At 35.0% G+C, this 21,325-nt stretch overlaps 1 protein-coding gene across 1 annotated transcript in view; it reads left to right on the forward strand.

Moving 5' to 3' along the window:
- BRIP1 (BRCA1 interacting DNA helicase 1) overlaps nt 1-21,325 on the forward strand; it is a 157,750-nt gene that overhangs the window by 25,917 nt on the left and 110,508 nt on the right. Inside the window, exons 7-11 of the mRNA XM_081805975.1 lie at nt 9,981-10,271; nt 12,684-12,905; nt 15,806-16,005; nt 18,282-18,353; nt 21,052-21,070. Of these exons, the coding sequence (XP_081662101.1) occupies nt 9,981-10,271; nt 12,684-12,905; nt 15,806-16,005; nt 18,282-18,353; nt 21,052-21,070 (804 nt within the window). The remainder of the gene's footprint in view (nt 1-9,980; nt 10,272-12,683; nt 12,906-15,805; nt 16,006-18,281; nt 18,354-21,051; nt 21,071-21,325) is intronic.

Here is a 21,325-nt window from a genome sequence, read left to right on the forward strand (position 1 = left end):
TTTTTTTTTTGACTGTTATGTTTATGTATCTATAATGCCGACCCCGAGCTTTGTTACAGAGACAATACAGATAGTCAAATCATAGGAAAACTTAAAATATTTTATTGGAGTAATCTAGAAAATTTGAGAATTGTTACATCTTTGGTATTTATAAATGTAGTAACTTCTGTGGGTAACTATAGAGGGACTTACAGAATCAGAAGATACAAATTGAAACATTCTAGCACCTTTTAATATAAATAGAAATGCAGTGATGCAGAGGTAAAAAAAACAAAAAAAAAAACTTAGAACTTTCGCTGGAAAACTATAAATAAGTTGTTTTTTTCCCCACCAGTTCTGCATAGCCTTCTCCAGGTCAAGGCTTATGATCTTTAGGATTGTATCTTTATATGGATAACCTTGTTTTAATTTCTTGACTGGAAAATTAGATTTAAAAAATTAGATTTGGGGTTGTCACATATTCTGATCGGTTCTTAGTTGAATGAACTTGACCTTTTAAATATGATAGAAATGTTTATTAAAAAATTGCTTTAATAAGCAGCAATTAAAATTGTTACTTTAAAAAAAAAAAAAGAATATAGGGTTGGCTGGGCACCTGGGTGGCTCAGTCATTAAGCGTCTGCCTTCGGCTCAGGTTACGATCCCAGGGCACTGGGATCGAGTCCCACATCAGGCTCCCTGCTTGGCGGGAGGCCTGCTTCTCCCTCTCCCACTCCCGCTGCTTGTGTTCCTGCTCTCATTATCTCTGTCTCTGTCAAATAAATAAATAAAATCTTAAAAAAAAAAAGAATATAGGGTTGGGGCACCTGGGTGGCTCAGTCGGTTAAGTGTCTGACTCTTAAGTGTCTGACTCTTGATTTCGGCTGGGGTTGTGAGATGTAGCCCCTTTCGGCTGTGCACTCAGTGCAGTCTGCCTGTCCCTCTCCCTCCCCCTGCTTGCCCTTTCTCTCTTTCAAATAAATAAGTAAAATCTAAAAAAAAAAGAATATAGGGTTGGACACATGTCTAAAGAGGTGCCTAGCACAACATCTTTATCATGTATACTAAATTCTTGCATATATAAAAATACCATTCTTGCCTATCTTCCTTTCCAAATACTTTTTGGTTATTCTCACTAGTTTATTTTTCAGATTAAATTTAGAACCTGTTGTAGTATTTTAAATCTACATTGATATGGTAGCTGCTAGCCACATGTAACTAAATTAATAAAAATGTAGTTCCTTAGTTGCACTAAGCACATTTCAAATACTCACTAGCCCCATGTAGTAGTTAGTGGCAAGTGTACTGAATAGTGCAGATACAAAGCGTTCTGTCATCACAGAAAATTCTATCGGGTACTGCTGCTTTAGAGGCTTGTATATTGATAATAAGTTATCCCCATGAGTTTTAATGCTCATGAAAGAGTCAAAAATCTCTATTTTGTGTAGGTTTTGCTTGTAACATTTTGGTCAATTATATAGGAGAAGGTGATGTCACAGGATAGCTTTGTTTTCTCATTTTAAAAAGTTCACTGAAGGAAGTTTGAAAAATACGTAAGTGTGCAGTTGGATTAATTTTCACCAACCAAATAATACATCTTTTTACCACATTTCCTTTATTCCTGGGTTCTATTTGATTCATGTCTGATTATTTGGATTTCATAATCATGTAGTTTTGTTCAAGAAGAGCAGATAAGTATTTTTCTAATACCACATCAAGAGGTACATTGATGCCAGTTTGTCTGACCACTGTATCATTTGACCATTTGGTTAAACTGGTGTCCATGATAAAGGCACATTTTTCTTTTGCTGTTAATAAGTAATCTGTGGGGTGATATTTGGAGGATGTATGAATATCCTGTTCCCCAACAACTTTACACTCAATGATTTTAGCATCCATTTAGGTAGCTTTCAGGAATCCGTAATTACATGAGAGTTGCAAAATGGTGATTTTAAAAATTCTGTTTACATACAATTTTTAGCTGATATTCTGTAAGGAAGAGCTTTCCCTTTTCCCCTCATACTCTTTGATTTATTTTCTTTTTTTTAATAAACACCCCAGGTATGTCTCATGAAGTTGGCCAGTGTGACTTACTGTACTTTGAGACTTGTTGCTATAGGCACTTCTGTGTAAAGTGGTTAAACCAAGAGAATTTTTGCTTTATAGGTTTGGTCATTTTTAACATGTGTTTATTCTTAAAATGAGAATTTTTATAGAATATAATTATTATAAATTTAGGTAAAAAGTTTTACTGCTTTGGATCTTTTTTGATTAATTCTACTGAAACATAAACTTTTCAGAAACTGGGGCAACTGTGTTAAGGAATTCCCATTTACACCAGGCAAGAAAGTAAACAGTAAGTGGAGAGTAGGGTAACAAACACTTACGGTATCAAAAAACAACCGTGAAAAGGATCTGTCTTAATGTGCTAGCCCATTGCAGTTTAACATATTGCTTACAACCTTCACAATAGAATTTGAGTGACTTCAGTTACACATTCCAGGAGACTGGCAGTCTGTTACAATCAGAGTCTGAACTTTAGAGCAGGCTAATTTACAGCGATGGGATGAAGAAAGTTGTGGATTTGTATTACACACTCTCACCTGACACTGTATCTGATCCCTTACCTGCTGATTGACATCTTGAATGAGCTCTTTGAAGCAAGTTCCAGCTTAATTAAAACGTTTGCTTGGTTAGCAGTGATCTGTGAAAGCCTGTGATAAATATTGAATCAGGTTCACCTGCTGGTTGCTGTGAGTGGATAAACAGCTGCTTTGTGCAGTTTAATCATGAAACTGGCAGTAGAGTACTACTGTTTGAATTTTTTAAAAAGAACAGTTGAGAAGGTATAGTTATGTCACTTTTGCTATCTTACTAGAGTGTGTGCTTATGTGAGATTTTGCACAACAGGCATTCAGTACCTGTTTGGATGGCTTAGACAACAGCAGTTGGTTGATAAAGATTAACAATAAACCCTCTTTTTTGTGTCTCAAAGATCATAGTATAATTCTACCTTCATTGGCTTTTTACCACTAGCTTTTTATGTGCATGGCATTCTGAAATTAAAAAGGGTAATATTTTGCTTTTTTGCGAAATTAAATGGTAGATGAAAATGAGCCTGTCAAACAGTCTTTGTTTTGAGGTTTAAGTTTATGAATTCCAACTTTTCCACAAAGTTATCATGTATTTATAACAACTTGAGGAACTCTTTTAGATTTTATTTTTTTTATCTGTAAAATGGAGTTAAAAATAAACAATGGCAATAAACTAGGTGTTTTAGAATTATGTTAGTATTAGGTAATTAACAAACAAAAGATAAATGAATTTACAAGCAGTGGAGGAACCTTTGTAAAATTGTCTTCTTTGGACTCTGAACTTGTTTATTCTTCTACAGAACAAATGTGTCTCGCCAAGTTGGTTGTAAAGAAAATGCTGTTTCCATTTGATTTTCATTATAAAATCAGACATAAATTCTGGAAGAAAGCCCTCACCCAGTAAGTCACAGTCCAGTCTTCTTGAGCACCTGAGGAAAGTTTGGACTTACTTTCTGGAACTGCACACAAAATTGTGTCTGTAGTTTCTGGGTGATCTCAAACCCTCTCTTCTGTAACAGTTCATGGACCCTAAATTAAGAACATATTTCCTAATAAATTAGGTTGAAACATTTTGGTCAAGAGGTATTAAGATGAAAGCTATCTGCTTTCATAAGCAGCTGAGGAAGAACCAGAATAGACTGTATTTGTTATGCTAGGTTTCTTTTGAAGTACTTTTTAGCATTTTTCAGATATATTGTCCACTACAATCCTTAGCTCCAAAGATTATCTACTACAGTGGGGGTTCCTAATTCTGTACCTAAAGTTTTATAGTTTTATTCCTATCATCAGTTTGTTTGGAATTTTATGGGGAGAATAAAATTTTATTTAAGTTACACTCGGTCTGCTCAACATTGTTTTTTTGATGTTTATGTTGATGCATGCAACTCTGGTTATTATTTTTTTCATTATGGGTAGTATTCTATTGATTGAGAAAAAACCCCACAATTTATTTATCCATTCTTTTTTTGATACATTTAGCTTGTTTTCCTCACTATTAAAACAATGCTGCAAAGAATATCCCTATTGTATCTGTATTAATGTGCAAGAGTTTCTTTATAATGTATACTTTACAGAGTCATGCTGGGTCAGAATGTCTACGTATCTTTTATTCACTAGATCAACAGTTTCCTCTACAAAGTGGATGTGCCACTTTCTACTTGGGTCAGCAGTGTGTGAGAGTTGCTTCATATCTTCTCTAACACCCTATCTGATGGATGGGAAACAGAATTGAATTATGATTTTAATTTGCATTTTCCTACTTAGTAATGGGGTTGAGCATTAAATTATATATCTTTTCTGATGTTTATTGGCCTTTCAGCTTTTCTCTTCTGTGATTTTCTTGTTCTGGGCCATCTATTGGATTTGTCTTTTAAAATTGATTTGTTGGAATTTTTCATATGTTACAGATACTGGTCTTTGGGTATATGCTATCTTCACTTAGTCTGTGCTGCTGCCTTTTTCCCTTTTTTTTTTTTTCTTTTTTAAATGAAGGGGAGTGCCATTTTAAATAGAAATTTTGCATCTTAACAAGATTGTGTTTTCAGTCATTGTGTTTTTAGTGTATTGTTTAAGAAATCCTTCCCCACATTGGGATCATAAACATATTTTCCTATACAGGGCCAGAGACCTTATTTATCACAAAACATAAAATACTTACTTTCTGGCCCTTTACAGAAAAAGTTTGTTGATGTGTGCTTTAACAGTCTCTTAATTGAGAGTTTTGGGGTTTCTTATTCTTGAGGAACATAATGTAAATCTTGTTAGAAAATATTTGATTTAAATATCAACTAATAATAAGTTAAAATAGTTTTTTTGAACTAAATTTTATACCTTACCTTTAGGAATATTTTGTAATTGCATTCAGTAAATAATGCACTTAGAGTACTAACTTTAAACAGTTCTGTAATTCATGAGTGAAATTGGTATTGATAAGCTCCAAAAACTGCTTTGTACAACAAGAGTGAAGCATTGTCAATGAGATAAGGTGACACTTGTCATTATCTTCTGCTTGGTTTGATCTATCAGGAATTCTAATATTTCTTGAATGAATGAGATAGAACATATAAAGTGTTTAGCACAGGGACAGTCTTAATAAATGATCACTATAATTAACAATGACTATATCAGGATATGTGTTTGTTGCTCACAACTATAAAGTGGCCCAGATATTAGCATAACAAGATGATTTTTCTTTTTGGCCTTGAAAATAACAGATTGCCCTGCACTTTTTCTTTTAAAAGCTAACCTTTTTATTTTGAAGTAACTTTTTGATATGTGAAGAACTTCAAATTAGGACATCAATTATGCATCTGTTGGATAAATACAGTGTTGTACATGTACAGTACTCGGCTTGGGGACGTAAGTCACAGTCTTTCAGTTAAAAAAAATTTAAGTTATAGTCATGTGCAAAACACCATGTTTCTGAATGAGTTATATAAAGAAATGTAAGACATAGTTTCTGTCCTCAAGGAATTTGCAGTGTGGTTGAAAGACAATACATGCACATGTGGAAGGTTTTAGAAAAGTATGTAATTATTTCATGGACCTAGTTTTCCCTTTATTTCCTACAAATTAACTTCTTTTGGTCTTTTTTCCTCTTTACTTTTTTATATACTTATTTTTCACATAAATATAACCTTTTATGTCTGTGTTTAGAATTCAATTCAGAACCTCCTTTTAGAAGGTTACCTGATTTTTGACTTAGCAAAGTAACTTCTCTGACAATACAACAATATCCTTTGTTATTTTCCATTTTTAAATGTGTTTAGTCACCATGCTAATTTTTATTTTTCAACTATTTAGGCATAGTAATTTTTTTAATGTATTTTTTTAAGATTTTATTTATTTGAGAGAGCGAGCGAGTGAGTGAGAAAGAGAGAGCGCGTGTGGGGTGAGGGGCACAGGGAGAAGCAGACTCCCTGCTGAGCAGGGAGCCTGATGGCAGGGCTCGATGCAGGGCTCGATCTCTGGACTCCAGGATCATGACCGACCAGAAGGCAGACTCTTAACCGACTGAGCCATCCAGGCACCCCTAGGCATAGAAATTTTTATGTTGTTGTTTTTGTGGGGAAAGGTTGGAGAAAATTATGAAACTTTAGACCTTGACATTGTATCTTATTCTACTTGAACTTACAACTTTCTGAAAGGAATAGTGACAAGGACTCAGAATTTGGTCTTTCTTTCAAGATCAAATCTTATAATCTTTCTTCATTCTTTCAAAAATTTAGATATATATTTCTATATCATAGGACAAGAGGGAGAATAGATAGAAATTGTTAGACATGAAGAGAATTTTCTAAAATCCTTGGTTGCTGACCTTCTAAGAACAGTTTGACTATTGTAGATTTGAAATGTATTTTAAACAATTGACTCCTACATATTGAAAGAATATAGTGTCTCGCCCACATGCATCTCTTGTGTTTCTCCTTATGTATGTAGGCTCCATGCCCAACGTGGAGCTTGAACTCATGGCCCTGAGATCGAGTCGCATGCTCCACTGATTGAACCAGCTAGGTGCCCTTATAGTTTTTGTTTGTTTGGTTTGTTTTTTCTCTTTAAATGATAATGGAATTTTGGTGTTATTTGGGTTGGTTTGGTGTTACTTCTTGTCTTTTGTTGAAGTAAAAGGACTCTAGACAGTTTCTATAGGAGAAGCAGCCATCTTTTAAAGGGCTTGGCTCTGCCACTCAATGTAGCTACTTTCAGGTCTTAGAGATTACAGGTTTTGGGGAGCCTATATGTTTTATCTTTCTTGACATTCAGATACGTTGGATGAAAGTGAATACTTTTTAATTTATTCTCCATTTCCTAATGCAGTCTCTGTAAATTCAAAGGTCAAAATCAAAAGGAAAATATCCCTTTGAAAGACAAACCTGATAGCTTGTTAGCAGGAGAAATACTTAATGGAAGGTACAACATTATTTTATTTTGTTCATTTATTGTTTCAAGACGGCTAGGTCAAAGTGTTTTCAGAGCGAGACCATAAAGTGTTAGCCTATTAATTGGATTGGAGGATATTATGACTTCCTGCCATGACTGTTTTTAGTGTTCTTTCTCTAGTTTTCTTACAGAATTGGAAGTAGGTGATTTTGGTACAAATAATTCTCTTTTGTTGCTAAATAAATGTCTTTTTGAAGCCTCTGTTCTCCTACCACATTCAGTTTTTTTCTATATTAAATATGATTGTACCAAATCCATTAAATGGAAACTTCAATAGAAGATCACTTCTGAAGAAATAATTTTTCTTTAATATTGCAAAGGAAAAAGAATCAGCTTTCTTTCTTAATTTCCATCTTCTATAATACTTGCTTAACCACCTACTGAAAAACCATATTCTTGAGTCAGCCTCAAATTCATAGATGATATAATTACTTCAGACCACTATAAAACATAACAAAAATATGTTTAATATAAAATTACCTATAGTTTATAATTCTATCAGTTATGGAGTGAAAAACAGATTTAAGGTACCTAAATAAAGCTGCTTTAATGGGAAAAGTTTTCTTTCTTTTTTTTTAAAGATTTTATTTATTTATTTGAGAGAGAGAGTGAGAGAGAGAGCACAAGAGGGGGTAGGGTCAGAGGGAGAAGCAGACTCCCTGCCGAGCAAGGAGCCTGATGGGGGACTCGATTCTGGGACTCCAGGATCATGACCTGAGCCGAAGGCAGTTGCTTAACCAACTGAGCCACCCAGGCGCCTGGGAAAAGTTTTCTGAAACTAGTTCTCAATCTTTTATTTTTGTTCGTTACAGCTACTATCATAACATTTTAAGATAGGGAGATCCTTTTTTAAAATTATTAATGCCAAATTCATCCCTTTTAAAAAGTAAAAAGTTTCAATACAAAGCAGCAAGTTATAAAACTATATAATAGCATCCCTTTTTATTTGAAAAAATATGGGAGATATATATGTATAAAGGTCTTTAAGTTATATATTAAATTATTTGTCATAGGTGGTTGACTTATTTTTATTTCAATATTGTTTGGACTTTTGGTTAGAAAAAAGTGGAATTAAAATAAAAGGTGTAGGTGATAAAGCTTTAACTGAAATTGATGTTGAAAGTGTTTCATCAAAAAGGAGGTTTTCTAAACCTTGAGAGAAGACCATTTTATTGGATTACTTTTATGCTTGGATATAATATAGCCATATGGTATATAGCATTTCAGTATTTAATTTAATATTCAGTATTTAATTTATTGTATCAAAGGAAGAGAAATAGTATAATGAGTGAAAAGATTAAAGGTACAGAAAAGTAAACTAATTCTGCTACCTAGAGTTATCTTAATTCATTTACCAGGTTAATTAATTAATGTGATCATTGCAAAGGCCAAAAAAAAATTCAGTCAGAAATACCATGATATAATTTGCATTCCATTTTCTGTGTGACCATAAATTGTTAGATATTGCAACATATGTAACATAAACCACATGTCAGCTGTTTCCGCCTCACTGTTGACAAGAGCCCCATTCATAACTCTTCTTTTTATCCTTTCAGTGAATAAGTAATTATTCAATATAGAAGGCAGGATATTTGGAACTGGCTATTTAATGTGGCAGCACTCTGTAATGAAATCTGCTGCTACTGGCAACCTGAGAGGGGAATGTAACAATTCCAGCATGGCTGTAACTTTATCTGCTTTGACTGACTTTATTTGGCACATCAGTGAACCTTTTATCCCAGTGAGTGACAGCTCCAGAAGGGTCACATTTACATCCATTCTATCATGTATTGTAATATTTAATGGAGGACAAGGTTGAGCGAGACTGGGAGTAATTTGAACTTGCTTTTTCACTGAGTTGAGGCTGAAAGACAGCTTGATCCCCAGTATTGTGGTGTAACGTGCTATGACTTAGCATTTGTTTATGAAGGCTATTCTTACTGATTATAATTAAAAAAAAAAAAATTAGGTTAAAAGGTGTATTTGTTCTATTGAACAAATTCTCTTAAGCTACTGTGCTATTTAGCTTTTTTTCCCCATCAGTGACCACTTCTGTAAACTAACGATTTCACGGGATTTCTCTTAAATGAGGCTGCATTTTGTCTCATTTGTATAGTAATTGAGGTTGAGGAGGGAATAGTTATTAATGGTTCTAATATATAGCAATGAACTTTTTATTTTATTTTTGAGTTTCGAAACAGAAGAGAAAAATCAGGTAAATAACAGACTATATTCCTGCCGTTCCATATGTTGCGTTTAGGAGACATTTATCTAATTATTTTAATTGTGGAACTGAATTATGAGTAAAATTGTCCAGAAAAAGCTATCCTGAAAAATTTTACTGATGGATTTGAATTCCATGACAGGTAATGGAATTTCAGATGTATTTGTTCCACACAAGCAACTTGCCTCATTATTAAATATTAATAATTTGCATTCATTTGCATCCCTTTGCTAGAGAATAGTTTTCTTGTTTTTAATGCTATTTCAGATTCAACTTGATATTTCTATTTTTTTTGTAAGCTATATTTAAAATGCTCTTTAAAATGTTGGTATAGAATATTTGAATGAGCTACACTGTGAACAAAAATAGCACTATCAACTCTAAACTGTAGTATTACGAGTTCATTTGAAGCCTAAGCAAAAATGAAAATTGTACTCCATTTTGTCTTATTTTTATAATTAGAATTAAAACCTCTTAAAACATTTGGAATTTGAGAGTTGGAATATGTTAGAAAGCCATGCAAATATGGAAACATTGTAACTTTTAAGAGTGCAAGAAAAGCAATTTGAAATGGAATTTGTATTTTTTTCTTTAATGGCAAGTTTTAGATGATGTAATATCTTGACATTTCTCTTTATTTGACAGTTGTGATTTATTACTTATAGATTCTGATTCTCTGCGGGGTTTAATAACATTTTTTGTGGTAACCAGGCATAAGTTGTCTTTTATTTCCTTTGTTTCAGCCCCCTGGTCACTGTTCCAGGTGTTGTTGTTCTACTAAACAAGGAGGCAGTCAAGATTCCTCAAATACCACTAAGAAGGATCATGGGGGGAAATCCAAGATACCCAAAATATATTTTGGGACACGCACACACAAACAGATAGCTCAGATTACTAGAGAGCTCCGGAGGACAGCGTACTCAGGGGTCCCAATGACTATTCTTTCCAGCAGGGATCATACTTGTGTCCATCCTGAAGTAGTAGGTAACTTCAACAGAAAGGAAAAGTGCATGGAATTGCTGGATGGAAAAAACGTGAGTAAAGTTATTTTGTTTTAGAGAAAAAAATAAGGCTGAAAAGATTCAATTTACTCAATTTTTTACATGTTCATTTTCTGTTTCATATGTGTATTTCCAGTGATAATCAAATAACTTATGAAAACCAAATGAATTGCTAGTATTGCTATTTTTTTTTTTTTTAAAGATTTTATTTATTTATTTGACAGAGAGAGAGACAGTGAGAGAGGGAACACAAGCAGGGAGAGTGGGAGAGGGAGAAGCAGGCTTCCTGCGGAGCAGGGAGCCCGATGCAGGGCTCGATCCCAGGACCCTGGAATCATGACCTGAGACAAAGGCAGACGCTTAACCACTGAGCCACCCAGGTGCCCCTAGTATTGCTATTTTTTGAAAAATAATTTTACCATAAGAAAATCTTTCTTCAAGTTTAAAATGATAGGTTTTGGTTCTAAAGCTTGGGGATATTTAATTCCTTGAAATTAATTTCCTAGTACCTCTTTGAAATCCCGCTACCAAAAATAGTCAAATATGGATGATGTCATAGGAGGAGATAAAAGTATTTAAATAATTTAGCCTAATTCGATCTAATTAGTATATTTTATATATTTTAAAACTTCATGAGAAGATAGTTTATTTAGGCTCTCTCTTTGAGTAAATTTTTAAATGCTTTTTAATTGAATGAGAAATATAATGATTATCCTATCTTGTAATTCTGATAAGTACAAACTTCTCTTTCAAAAAAAGTTATATTAAATTATTAACTTCAAAGATATGTCATTGGTGGTTTTGAAGTTTTCCAGGGAAATCTTGAATAATATGAATTTGGTCAAGGTGGAATTGAGAAGTCTTCTTTAGTAAAAACATAATTTATTTGGCGGTATTAGTTTGGTAGTCTGTGTTTAATAACTCGTTTAGTCTGAAACTGAAGTTACAAGTCTGGAATATACTCAGAAATTATTCATGAACCATAAGTTGATAGTCTATGAAATGACCAATGGTAAATTAATATATTTTGAAAGTTGTTCTATCTTTCACTAGTATTTTGTCGAACAGAGTTGGTTCTACACAAAAGGCTATGAGCCATAGACCCTAGAGTTTCATTTAATTGATATATCACCTTCTACCATGTAATGTGACTATATTATTTTATATTATGCATTTCTTTCTCATTGGTTATAAATAATTGAAGATACCTGCTTTTGGTTGCCTGGACCTAATTCTGCTTCAGAATGCTTAGCTCATAGCCATACACGAACATTCTTTTTCTTGTTCTCAAGTCCTTAGGGTAATTTGGTATTGTAATGATGGCCAATTACAAAGTCACTATAGGTGTCTATGTTTACTGTGGCTGAATTACCAAAGCGAAATGATAAATAGATATCTGACAGTTTGAGTGAAAAAGAGTTTAAAAGTGTGATAACACTTCAATTGACAGACTCCCCTCAGGGTTGTGTTACACGGCTAAAATGGATGAGCCATTCTAGTTTTGCTATCAGCCTGCGCAGGAGTGTCATTCTAAGTGCCCTTGAAGTCTAAACTTTCCGATTTTTGGGCTTGATCCAAAGGCACATGTGTTTTTGTTCACTGTTTCTTTTACGATAGTGCTCCTATACTGGAAAAGCAATGCACTTATCTGCTAAAAGTTAATTTTTGTTTCAAATAAGAAAAACTAATCTTAACTAGCCCTAGAAACAATTCTAAAAAATTATTTTAGATATGGAAGAATGTGTTTTTTGTGAAGATGAGATTTAACAGTTAATTACGTTCTCATTTTAATGTTGGGTCACATTTTAGAGATGTATCCATATGTACATATGTATAGAAGAAGTATAAATGAAATACATCAAAATGTTACTAGTACATTCTTTCTGTGATAGAATTATAGATAATTTAGTGGGATTTTTGGTACTCTGTTGTATCTTCCAGATATTTTATAGTGAACACTCTTCTGTTTTTTTCCCCTAAGACATCCCTTTCTCCCTTTCTCCTTTCTTCCTTTCGTTTTACTTCTTTATATTTGATTAAGTAATACTGTCTCATGGCTCAAACTGAAAATGTACAGAAGTGTTTATAGAGAAAAATCTTTCTCACTCCTGTCCCCAAGTCACTTAGTTATCTTTGAAAGCAACCAGTGATACCATTGTTCTTGTGTATCCTTCAAGAAATATTTTTGCCTAATATCACTTTAATCAGAACAAAGGCACAACAAACATAATTCAAAACATTTTTTTCAGGTTAATTTAGAGTATCTAGAGCTATACTGAGTCAACTAATAGAGTTTCTTTAAAATGGTTGTGATTATGGTTATGGTATAATTTCTCTCCTGTAAAATCTTTGCCTTGTGGTTTTAATGATGTTCTGAAAATTCTGAGATAAACTTGTTTTATTCCTTTGTTGATTCACATTTCAGTAACGCATGTTTGTTTTTAGGGCAAATCCTGCTATTTTTATCATGGTGTACATAAAATTAGTGATCAACACACATTACAGACTCTTCAAGGAATGTGCAAAGCCTGGGATATAGAAGAACTTGTCAGCTTGGGGAAAAAACTAAAGGCATGTCCATATTACACAGCACGAGAACTAATAGAAGATGCTCACATAATATTTTGTCCTTACAACTATCTTCTAGATGCACAAATAAGGGAAAGTGTGAGTAACTATGTGAAAAGTAGAACTTTTCTTCTACTTATTGGAATGTAAATGATCAATGTGAAAGCTTTTAGATGTTTTACTTTTTACTTTATTTTTTGCTTTATATTTAATTTATGTAAATGTATAAGCAGATTAGAGTACTGAAAACATACACTGAGGTGTATTAAAAACTGAATTTTAGATCTTATCACCTTAATGTCCAAGGTAATTAATACTTTTAAGGACCTAGTACTGAGTGGGATTTTGATGGGGTTTTTTCAGCCTATAATAGTGACATTTTGGGCTTGACAATTCTTTGTGGTGGTGATTTATCTTGTGTACTGTAGGATGCTGAGCAGCATCTCTGGTTTTATCCACTAGACACCAGGAGCACCCTTACAGCTGTCACAATCAAAAAGTCTCCAGACATTGCCAAATATAACCTGGGGGTGCAAAATTACCCCCAATTGAGACCTAGTAATAAGTGTCACTCCTCCTACTTATGAATGGTCAGAATTATTTTAAAACATTCATCTGACGAGTCTATAGTTTGAAGAACTTTGTGGGGAGAATATGTATACTATGTAAATTATGCTTTGTGAGCTTTTGAGAAAGGAAGTTTGGATATAGCATTTGTGTTTATTTGCATGGTTCGTCTTAAAACCATCCAGTTGTTACAGCATAAGAGAAAAAGTGAATAACTTGGGGGAGCCTGGGTGGCTCATTAGGTTAGTCATCCGACTCTTGATCTCCGCTCAGGTCTTGATCTCAGGGTTATGACTTTGTGCTCCATTTTGGGCTCCCCACTGGGTGTGGAGCTTACTTAAAAAAAAAAAGCGAATAACTTGGTATATTCACCTGTTATTCCTCTCTTTAGATCTTACTGCACAACTCTCATTAGCTTTCTATTTTAAAATAAATAGGCATTATTATGTTTACTCTTTCTACTGTCCTACCTCTTATTTGGTTGCCTCTTAGCAAGGCCCCTTTCATTTGAGCCACTGTACCTATTAATGCCAGGTCAGTCTTCCTAATACTACTTTTATTACAGCTTTCTTCTGCTTCAAAATCTATTGCACTCTTGGCTCATGGGATAAAATCCATATTTCTTTTTTATTTTATTTAATTTTTAAAATTTTTTAAAATTTAAGTTCAATTCATTAACACAGTGTATTATTAATTTCAGAGGTAGGGTTCAGCGAATCATCGGTCTTATATAAAACCCAGTGCTCATTACATCACATGCTATCCTTAATGTGCTCTCCTTAATGTCCATCACCCAGTTACCCCATCCGCCCCACTCCCCTCCCCTCCAGCAACCCTGTTTGTTTCCTATGACTGAGTCTCTTATGGTTTGTCACCCTCTCTGACTTCGTCTTCTTTTATTCTTCCCTCCCTTCCCACATGATCCTCTGTTCGGTCTCTTAAATTCCACATATGAGTGAGATCATATGATAATTGTCTTTTTCTGATTGGCTTATTTTGCTTAGTATAATACTCTCTAGTTCCATCCATGTCATTGCAAATGGCAAGATTTCATTTTTTTTTTTTTTTGATGGCTGAGTAGTATTCCATTGTGTGTATATATACCACATCTTCTTTATCAATTCATCTGTTGATTAAAGTCCATGTCTCTTAAGCTTACTCTCAAGATGCTCAATAGTCTGGCTTGAATCTACCTTTTTGGACATCTCTGCTACAAACTCCCAACTTGGACCCTTCAAGAATTACCTCATAGTCCCCTGAGGATACTTTGTTCTTAACTGTATCTCTGCTTCTGATGATGCCTATATTGAAATGCCCCGACTCCCTTTGCTATCCAAATCCAAATTCTACTCACCTTTTATTTATTTATTTTGGGGGGGGCAGAGGGGGAGAGAGAGAGAGAATCTTAAGCAGACTCCATGCCCTGTGGGGAGCCTGACGTGGGGCTTGATCTCACAACCCTGGGATCATGATCTGAGCTGAAATGAAGAGTTGGACGCTTAACTAAGCCACCCAGGCAACCCTCTACTCATCTTTTAAACCCCAATATATTTCCTATTCTTCCATGGTTCTTTTTCAGTCATTGTCAACTCTCTGTATATTTTTTCCTCCGAATAACTCACTGGCAATTGCTTTGTAACATTACTTTGTATAAGCCAGGACTCTTTCAGTTGCAAGTGACAGAAACCCAGCTTCAGTAGAGCTTAAGAAAAAATACTTGGCTGACTTCAGTGTGATGGCTTTATTCTCAGGCAGTTTCTTTCCAGTGGGAACAAAGATAACCACAAGCAGCCACTGGAAAAAAGAACATAATCTTATATTCAGCACCCAAATTTCTCTGATTGGCCTACCTTGAATCTCATCTCCATTCTTGAACCTGTGACCACAGAGGGATGGAATACTTTAACTGACAAGCCTGGGTTCTGAGTCTATGGTGTGAGAGTGGTGATGTCCCTTAATTAACAGATGAACAGCTGCGGAAGAACAGTTCTCAAAATGAAGGGTTGTAGGAACAACTAAAATGAAACAGATACATGCTGTATTTATATTAGTATTTTGAGAGTCTTTTGAATCTTGTATAATTATTTTAGTTTTAAAGTTTTTTTTTTAACTCCCCTTTTAAAATTATGTTGGAGATTGTATAGTGAGATTTTTATACCCTTTTGTGTGGCCAGCTGTACCTTAATCCAGACTCAGTTAACTCATTTTGGTTGATAGATTCACAAAGTATTTTGAGAGTGAAAAATGGGAAACTATAATGTTGATATTTGTTAGCCTTAGTGCTTTAAAAGTTTTAGACCTAGAATCACTTACTTAGATAATTATCCTTGCCATGTTGGCCTATAGTGTGAAGTTTTAAATGCAGTATCTTGCTTACTGCTGTTAAGTCCATTTTACCGAATGTTTTACAGGAAAATTCTTTTGTCTTATAGATGGATATCAATCTAAAAGAACAGATTGTCATTTTAGATGAAGCTCATAACATTGAAGACTGTGCTCGGGAGTCAGCAAGTTACAGTGTAACAGAAGTTCAGCTTCGGTTTGCTCGAGATGAACTAGATAGTATGGTCAATAATAATATAAGGAAGAAAGACCATGAACCTCTGCGAGCTGTGTGCTATAGCCTAATTAAGTAAGAACATTTGTCTAACAATGTCATTTGTGCTGCCTTTGTATTAAAAACATGTTTTTTTATGCCATAGTATTTTAATTAGTAAACTTTGATCAGGCAACTTAGGAAATGGATTATTCCTTGCCTGTTAAACTTTTAGAAATAGGCCAGTCCAAACTTTTGTCTTGTTCAAAAGAATATAATAAATAATCGATTTTTAAATTGGTAATTGAATCTTATTTCTAATTTAACAGAATAATTTAACAGCCCATGTATGATGTGTATAGGACATTGGGCTGAACATAAACTAAAGATGATTTTAAGTAACATATTTTAAAATTTTAGATTATGGCTTTAACTTATTGCTTTATCTTTCAGTTTGAGTAGGATTCTGGTTTGATGAGTTTTAATCAAGATTTCACTACTTTAGTAGATTTAGTAATAGTTTTATTAAAGTTTACGTTGAATTCCTCTTTATTAGACATTAGGTTGTTGATCTAGAATCTCTTTATCTTAGATCTTGACCCTATATCCTATTCCATTTACTGCAGCAGTTTTGTTTCCTTCATAGTATAAAGTTTTTTTTGAATGTTATATAGTCACATGTTTGAACATAAAAGATATACAACTTTATGTTGTAAAAACTCCTTTCCACCCCATTCCCCATCTGCTTAGTTCCCCTCCTCCTGAATAAGTTTATCCTTCAGTGCATATTTATGAGCAATTCAGTGCATATATGAGCCAATATAGATACTTTCCCCTATTCCTCCTTTTTTACCCAAATGATGGCATACTATACTTTCTTTTGTCTTCTCCATTTTTTTTTTAAGATTTATTTTAGAGAGAGTGTATATGCATGTGAGGGGTAAGGGCAGAAGGAGAGGGAGAGAGAATCTCTAGCAGACTCCCTGCTGAGCGCAGAACCTGACAATACAAGACTTGATCTCACAACCCTGAGATTATGACCTGAGTCAAAATCAAGAGTCAGACACTTAACTGACTGAGCCACCCAGGTGCCCCATTGTCATCTCTATTTTAAGCATAAAAATGTTATTTTTAAAGCCATTTTATTGAGGTATGATTGACATACACAAAGCTGTAAATATTTAATGTATAAAACTTAATGAGTTTGTGGCTAAGTACACATCCATGAAACTATCATCACAATCTATGCCATAAACATCACCTCTGAAAGTTTCCTTCTGCCCTTTATATTATTTTTTTATAAGAGCACTTAATGTAAGATCTACCCTCTTTGCAAATTTTTAAGTATACTCTACAGTATTGTTAATTATTGGCACTATACTTTTACCTACATTTTCCTGTATCTTGCCTTTTTTCACTTAATATATTTTGGAGATGTTTCCATATCAAGATTTAGAAAGCTTTCTCAGTTTTAAAAAATAGTTGCCTAGAATTCTATTACATGGATGTACAATAATTTAACTAGCTTCTAATTAATAGGTATTGAGGTTTACAATCTTTTGCTGTTACATTGCTGTAATGAATAACTTTGAACATAAATTATTTCATATGTACGGGAGTATATAGGAAAATTCCTAGAAATGGGATTGTTTGATCTACCTGTAATTCTGACAAGTATTTCTAAAATTTACACAATAAGTGAGCAGGTGGAGGACTAATTTATACTCTTGTGAGCAATGTATGACTGAACGAACGTTGTTTTTTTCTAGTCTGACGGGTGAAAAGTGGTATTCCAGTGCAGTTTTTACTTACATTTCTCTTAATATGATTGGTATTAAGCATTTTTTTAAAAGATTTATTTATTTTAGAGAGAGAGCGGGGTGGGGTGGGGAGAGGCAGAAGGAGAGGGAGACAGAGTCCCAGGCAGACTCCGCACTGAGCGTGGAATCCAATGTGGGGCTCAATCTCACAACCCTGAGAGCACGACCTGAGCTGAAACCAAAGAGTAGGACACTTATCTGATTGGGCCACCCAAGTGCCCCAATATTAAGTATTTTAAAAGGCCACTTATATTTCCTTTTCTGTCAACTGTCTGTTGACATCTCTGTCCTTTTTTTGGTTTTGTTACGGTTCTTATTGATTTGTAGAAGCTCTTTGCAAATTAACCCTTTGCCTGTCTGTGATAAAAGTTGCAAATACATTTTCCCCTATTTTGCCATGTGCTTGTGTCTTTCCTTGTGGTATTTTTGTCATGTAGCAGTTTGTCATTTTTATTTCACAGCATAATTTGTTGAAAGAGTTGTCTATAGTTGCTAATTCTATTTTCTCACTTCCCAGTCTCTCCTCACTGATGTCAGTTGTGTTGTCTGCAGAATAATACTAAAACTGTTCTTATCAAGGTCACCAATGATCCATATGTTGCCAAATCCAAAGGTTAATTTTCTGTTATCTTAGCCTCTCAGCGTGTTGTTTGGGTATTGTGGACTCCCACCTCTATGAAAAATGTTTTTGGCTTAACTTCTGTGAAATAATGGAAAATATATACACATTGCTCTCTGTCACTGGTTCCTGGCACAGAGTTCCTAAAACCTTTGTAATTTCCTAAGTGATAAGAGCACTAAGAGCATGTTTGACTCCAGTTCCTGACAGAACTTTTAAATCCTTTGGGATTTCCTGGGTGCTAGGGCTGTCTTTTGTTCTAATGCAGTGGTGCTTAGTGGGCTCCTGGATGGGGGTGGTCACTAGAAAGACTAAACCATGATTAGAAGCTTAGAACTTTCAGGGGTGCCTGGGTGGCTCAGTCGTTAAGTGTCTGCCTTAGGCTCAGGTCATGATCCCGGGGTCCTGGGATCGAGCCCCACGTCGGGCTCCCTGCTCCACGGGAAGCCTACTTCTCCCTCTCCCACTCCCCCTGCTTGTGTTCTCTCTCTCGCTGTCTCTCTCTCTGTCAAATAAATAAATAAAATCTTAAAAAAAAAAAAAAAGAACTTAGAACTTTCAGCCCCCCGTTCCCTCTGGAAAGGGGAGAGGGAGTGGAGATTGAGTTGATAATAGATCATGCCTACGTGATGAAGCCAGGATTCAGAGAGCTTCCAGATTAGTGAACGTATTTATGTGCTTGGAGCATCCCACCTTTCCAGGGGCAGAAGCTCCTGTGCTCAGACCCTTCCAGACCTCTCCCCATTTATCTCTTCATCTGGCTATTTATCTCTATCCTTTATTATATAATAAATTGGTAAACATAAGTGTTTCCTGGAGTTCTGTGCGTTGTTCTAGTAAATGATCACACCTGAGGAGGGGTCATGGGAACCTCAGCTTTATAATTGCTTGGTCAGAAGCACAGATGACATTTTGGACTTAAATGCTGGCATCTGAGGTGAAGAGGTGGGGAGGGCAGTCTGGTGATAACTGAATGCTTAGCCTGTGGGATTTATGCTAACTCCAGTTAGTGTCAGAATTGAATTGAATCATAGGACACCCAGCTAGTGTCTTGGAGAATTGCTTAGTGCAAGGAAAAAAGAATCCCACATACATTTAGTGACCAAATGTGTCAGAAGTGAACTAGTGAGACAAGAGGAGACATATAGGAGTACTTTTTCCTAGACAGCCTCTATGAGACCTGATTTTCCTTCCTCATAGTTCATTCTTTCTCAGTTTCTTTTGATAGTTCTTATTCTGTTTGATGTCTAAATGTTGAAGTGCCTCAGGACTTGGTCCTGGGACCTCATTTCTTCTCTATCTCTGTACTTTGCCCAAATTACGTAACCGAGTACCATAGTAGTACTAGTAAGGCCTGAATCTGGTTTAGCCCAATCAATAATAAATCTAGATTCTAGTCTGTCTCTGGAATGCTATTTTCATATATCCAACTGTACTTTATTTATGTCTGTTTGGAATTTAATTTTCAACTTTACAAAACAAACTCCTTCCCTTCCCCTACCTACTCCCCCCAAATGCCCTGTCTTCCTTATCTAAGCAAACAGTACCAGCCAGTTCCTCAAATCAGAAATCTGTTATCCTTGATTACTGCCTCACACTGCCACCTGTATAGTATATCCCAAATCCTTCAATCTCATATCTATTATCCCAGAATCATCTCTCAACTAGAATTCTGTAACAGCCTCCAGCAGGTCTCTGCTTTCATTCTTGCCTTCTCCTATAATCCATTCTGGCTTAGAAACTGGAATCATCTTTTAACACTTAAAATAAATTTTCTCTCTCTCTCTCTTTTTAAGATTGTATTTATTTAGAGAGAGAGTGCACTAGTTGGGGAAAGGGTAGAGGGAGAGGAAGAGCGAGAATCTCAAACAGACTCTGCAAGCGCAGAGCCAGACCCCGGGGGTTGATCTCACAACCCTGAGGTCATGACCTGAGCTGAAATCAAGAGTCAAACGCTCAACGGACTTAGCCACCCAGGCGCCCCAGATTGTCTCTCTCTTATTTAAAATACTCCATTTAAGGGGTTCCTGGGTGGCTCAGTCAGTTAAGCATCTGACTCGACTTGGGCTCAGGTCATGATCTCAAGGTCATGGGATTGAGCCCCACATCAGGCTCTATGCTGGGTGTGGAGTCTGCTCAAGATTCTCTCTCCCTCTCCCTATGGTCCTCCCCACCTCCCTGCTCACAGGCTCACGTTCTCTCAATCAATCCAACATTTAAAACCTTCCCCTTTGCATTTTGAGTAGAATCCAGATTCCTTACCTTGGCTCAGCATGATCTGATTCCTGCTTATCACTCTAACATTGTTCATAATGTTATTCCTTATTGCCCATTGTGTTGCAATGACAGTGGCTTTCTGTCAGGTCTTTAAGCAAAATTTGTTTACTACTTCAGAATCTTTGCACTAGCTGTTGTTTCTGCTTGGAATTTTTTTTTTTTTTTTTTTTCTGATCCTTTCATGACGGGGTACTTTTTGCATTCAATTGTTAGAATAAATGTCACCTCACAGAGAACTTCCTTGACATTCAAATTAAAATAGCAAGTAGACTACATTAAGCTAACTTATTTTCATTATATGACTTTTCATTACCTCATATTTTCTTGTTTCATTTATGTGTTTCTAAGTTTATTTTTCCCTTTAGTAGAATGTAATTTCCATGAGAATAAGGATCTTGCCTATTTTACTTATTGCTGTATTTCCAGTACCCGGTCCCAGTCCAGTGTATGACATAATATAGGCATTTAAGTACTTACTGAATGTAAAAATGTGTATGTATACATAAAAATGAATATATTTTCTAGTAACTCTTTTTTTGTCTTAATATGTAACACCTTAATTTCTTTTTTTTTTTTTTTAAAGATTTTATTTATTTATTTGAGACAGAGAGAATGAGAGAGAGAGAGAGCACATGATTTTATTTATTTATTTGAGAGAGAGAGAATGAGAGAGAGCACATGAGCGGGGGGAGGGTCAGAG

This window comes from Leptonychotes weddellii, chromosome 15 (assembly GCF_054177405.1).
Source record: "Leptonychotes weddellii isolate Sample4059 chromosome 15, ASM5417740v2, whole genome shotgun sequence".
Lineage (NCBI taxonomy): Eukaryota > Metazoa > Chordata > Mammalia > Carnivora > Phocidae > Leptonychotes > Leptonychotes weddellii.